The 4836-nt window shown below is 37.7% G+C and overlaps 1 protein-coding gene across 1 annotated transcript; it reads right to left on the bottom strand.

Annotated features, from left to right (window-relative positions):
- Positions 1–1599: 1599 nt before the first annotated feature.
- Positions 1600–4330, bottom strand: LOC123704047 (ephrin-A4). The gene has a single exon (XM_045652303.1). It carries the CDS (start codon positions 3907–3909, stop codon positions 3127–3129), a length of 783 nt encoding a protein of 260 aa, XP_045508259.1. The 5' UTR covers positions 3910–4330; the 3' UTR covers positions 1600–3126.
- Between the last annotated feature and the right edge of the window lie 506 nt (positions 4331–4836).

Genomic DNA, 4836 nt, shown 5'->3' with positions numbered 1-4836 from the left:
GATCATTCAGTTGCATTACAGATTATAATATGTCGATTTTGTATGTTGGCAATACCTAAGAGTGTTCGTTTTTAATTTCAAAGCTATTGAATAACAGTCAAAACGCTTATTGAAAATATAATATATTTTATCAAATAACCAAGCCGCATTAAAATTTAAAAATTGTCAGAATTAGGCCAAATTTAAATGGGACATCACGGGAAGCGTCAGCTTTCAAATAAAAAAGAATCATCAATATCTGTTCACCCAGTAGCAATTTCTGAGGTGAAAAACCCAAAAAAAAACAGTCGCTTAAAAAGCCTCATTTTTTATAAGTCGGTTGAAAAAAATCACTTTGGTAAAGGAACGCTTAGGCATAATAAAGTTAAGATAAAAATAGACGCACTCAGCATATGGCGAGGCCGACCTGACGCTAATAGGCGTTAGAAATAAAATGTATTTTTAAATGTTTAGAAAACAATGCATTAGCTATCCATGTCACTCTACGTGTCTATGCCTAAACGTCAATCTTGTTTATTATTACATATCACTAAATAGTATAAAACAGAGTCGCTTCCCGCTGTTTGTCGCTATGTATCTTAAAAACTACGCAATCGATTTTGATTCTCATTTGTTCAATAAATAGATACTTTCTCGAGGAACGTTTTTAAAATTTACGTTTTATGACAAAACACGGACTAACAAAACCAGGTTTAAAACCCGGTAGGTAGGGTAAACCGGTAGTAAAATTAAACCATGGTTTTAGTAAGATTCTTAAAAACATGTTTTAACGTTAACCCATAGACACGAACAATAGATAAGGACAAGTTTAAAACTCTGTACTAAAGTTAAACCATGACTAAAATCTGGGTTTAAAACCATATTTTTTTTAAGACGGTTTAAAATTTAAAACATCGTGAACAGAGCCGCGGGCGTAAAGCTATATCTTGCGGCTTGGTCATACTGTATACTTTATACTATGGTATTGTATATTATTCAATGAAACCGCATTGCAATTGACATTTGTATGACATCATTATGATTAAGTCGACCTAATTAATAGCAAGATGCGTTATGAACATGTGTTCATTCAACGATTTGCAACAATGCACTACAGACTACACAATTACTCATGCGTATCGCTCATTTACTCTACTTTGTTATAATTATACTGCTAATTCGTAAACAAGATTCATTTCGCATTTAAAAAACGTGCGCTCTTTTTTTTAAATTTGTAATTGTGACTTTGACATCTTAAATGACTTTTTTAAAACGTTATGCGCTATTTTTTTTTCTTATTTTGAATGACGTTAACTTTTTGATTGTCAATTGTTTTTTTTTAATTTGAAATTGTGTAGAATAAATACGCACTATACGTTTTAACTTTTATGGTAGTTAAATGATGATAATACGATTTCCATAAAGATTGCTGTATAAAATTCATCCCAGACATGTTAACCGGTATTGCTTTATGAAAACGGGTAGTATTTCAACCATACTACCTATAATATTATAAATGCGAAAGTAACTCTGTCTGTCTGTCTGTCTGTTACTCAATCACGCCTAAACTACTGGGCCAATTTGCATGAAATTTGGTATGGAGATATTTTGATACCCGAGAAAGGACATAGGCTACCTTTTATTGTGAAATATGTACCACGGGCGAAGCCGGGGCGGACCACTAGTGCTGTATAAAATTCATCCCAGACATGTTAACCGGTATTGCTTTATGAAAACGGGTAGTATTTCAACATTTAAGAGGATTTTCATATTACCATGTATAATGCGTTTTAATATAACTAGGTAAGCAACTTTATGTTTATGCATCGTATTACGACAATGTTATCTTCTAAGGCGATTACTCGAGTAAATTGGTTTTCTGTGCAGTTAAATACAATATGAAACTCAAATGTTGAACCTTAAGTACTATTTAAAAATATAGACTGTCACTAAATGCATATGTCTAACTGAAAACCGGTCTATTTCAACTACTTGACTATTTTGACTATTTCATAAAAGTACGATGGCACGCATGTGCTTAAATCGTCTGTGCAATGATTTTTACTTGTTTCCAATCGAATTATTGTAACTGGCAATATTATTTTGTAATCTGTGCCATTTTGGGGATCATAACTTTTTTTTTCGCTGATAGAGCACTGGCACATCAGTCTTGACGTTATTTTTTTCTTTTTTATATGATCGTCTTTTCATTTGGACATAGTAAACATCATCACACAGACAAACGATTTGAGAAAAAAGATGGTAATTAGACTATTGAGGCAAAGATTTTACTTAAATCGCCATAAAGTATATTATTATCTCAAAAAAGATTGAGTATTCAATGACTAAGCGTCATTAGGTGTGATTAAAAAAAAGATTCGAAAATGGCTCGCATAAAATTAATAAAAAAAGCTTACAAATCAGTCGAGAGAAATTGAGGTGAAATGCACTTTTTTAAATACATTAGTTAGATATCACATAAAAAGCATAGACGAAAAATTACATCCTAAATAAAACCAAAAATCACAGTGCGTCGAGACAAGTTTTTCTTGTCCGAAATTTTCGTATAAATAAATTCTAAGCGTTAGGTCTTATGGAAAAAAAAATATAGAGAAAAAAAATTGTCTTTTCAACTAAATTAAAACCTAACACCCTCTAAATTATATCTTCCCCTAACAGTTATCGATTTCTATTTCTTATCCAAATATCCTTCATTGCATTAGTGAAAATATAAAAAATTTAATTCCTAACGGTTTAAGAAACCTATATTACCATTATCATACATGTAACTTTTTAATATTTATATATATGTTTGTATATTTACGTTGCAACTACATAGCAGTAACTGCTAAGATTTAGTTCGATTACTTTATAGGCCCGACGTTAATAGTAAAAATTAGGCGCACAGTCCCTTAAACTAAGAGAAAAATTTGTCATGGAACTTTTTGAGACAACTAGGAAATATATAATAGCATCAGTCCAACATTTCGGCACCACTCTACTTACTAAATCGAAATCCTTATTTCGTTCACAATTCACAGTTCACATTCACGCATAGACTAGAGAGTCCGGTCGCAGGTATTGTAACGTCTGTGAGTCCGCGGGCTTCGCTTCGTGGCGTGGTCGTGAGCCCGCCCGGAGGCACATTCACCGAGCCAGCGGGGCCAGCACGGCCGTGGCGGCCAGGGCCAGAGCCAGCGACGAGGCCAGGGCCGCGCCGCGCGAGTACGACAGCTCCTCGCTCTTCACGACCTCGTTGGGGCTCTTATCGTACTTGTGCGTCTTCTTCGTGACCGGCTTCGCGGTCGTGGTCGTGGTCGTGACGGGCGGGAACGTGGGCGGCGGCGGCGGCGGTGGAGGCGTCTGCTGCACCGGTGGCACCGGAGACTGCTCCTCCGGCTTGCAGCACACGCGGAACACCAGCTTCATATTGTGGCTGAGGCACCGGCCGCCGATGCGCCGGTGCAGGTCGTCCTTGCTGGACGTCGATATGAAGTAATAGTCCTTCCCGGGCAGGAACTCCAGCCCGCCCGGCTGAGGCGTGAACGGTCTGAATGTTATCGTGAAAAACATCAATTTGTGCGGCTTGTCGCATATCGCTATTATGCGAGGGTTTGGATTCGTTATCCTACACGAGTCATATTCCTCTTTGCTAACGTTGTATATTATGTACTTTTCCGTGTCTTCCTCGTACGTGCCTGGAGCGTACACTGGACATATTATATTCACTTGGTCGTATTCGAACTGTGCATTGCCTTTATTCAAGTCGAATACGTGGTCGGTGTTGTCTATTCTGAATATACTGTTGGTTGTGTTCCAGTGTATGTAAAAGGACTTAGCGTAGTTCCCCATGACGCTTTCGATGAAGAAAATTAGGACTAACACTGTCCAAGGCGTCTGCCGCAAACCAAAGTAACCGTACGCCACCATTCTGAACTCTGTAAATTACATTCGCATATCCAAACACAGGTAGGCACTTCTATCTACGCACTCTCCACATACCGATCCATATTTAGATACGAACTTTATTTATAATCACGTTCATAAAACCATCCGTTTTATAACACAACATAAAAGTTTTCACTCATCACTGTGTTGTCCACCATGTTCGCCCCACACACAAGATTCTATCCGTCGATAAATGTGGAATTTCATGGGACGTGGCCCCTTCGAAAGCACAAAATAATCACTGAAACTGTTATTGTTACGACCGAAACGCGTCCGATTTTGTACGGGGATGCTTTTTGTGTTTGAAAAACGTTGGAATTAATCAATACATCACAGATTTTTTACAATACTGAGGCGTTCTTTGTATGGAGCGGGCGTCGCGGACACGGTAGGCAGACGTAGCGCCGAGCGGCGGTCGGCCGAACTAATGGAATGCTGCCCCAGCCCGCTGTACGCATGCGACTCCCTCCCCCGCGCGCCTCACCCCGCCCCTTCAAAGCTGCGTTCAAGCTTCGAACTTTGAAAGTCTTTTTGAGAAGCCCAATGTAAGCGTCATTTTGAGGGACCCAATTTTATTTAACCGTTTCTGCTCTATAAACTGTAGAGTATTTAGTATTTTTGTTGTTAATTAAATTAAACATCGCTATTTTTATTTTACAGTTTGCTCTATTTTTATTTTATTAATATTTTAATTTATGTTTCTCAATAAAAACATTTCCTTGTTGTTATTGGTTGAAGTTGAAAAAACTGAACGCAGCTTTTAAGTGAAAAAATGCATCGGCACCAAGCTTTTAAGCTCGCCAGCTCAAATAGAGGTTTTACGAGGTCTATGACGATGCAATATGGGGAAAATATTTTAATAGGCTCCATGGGATAGTAAAATTGTGAATAACCAGCCATATTCCGTAT

The sequence above is a fragment of the Colias croceus genome, chromosome 28, assembly GCF_905220415.1.
Source record: "Colias croceus chromosome 28, ilColCroc2.1".
Lineage (NCBI taxonomy): Eukaryota > Metazoa > Arthropoda > Insecta > Lepidoptera > Pieridae > Colias > Colias croceus.
The sequence above is the reverse complement of the archived record's forward strand: the minus strand, read 5'-3'. Positions and strand labels throughout refer to the sequence as shown.

What these genes read in the sequence shown, in the direction of transcription:
- LOC123704047 (XM_045652303.1), bottom strand. Translation starts at nt 3,909, where the DNA reads ATGGTGGCGTACGGTTACTTTGGTTTGCGGCAGACGCCTTGGACAGTG.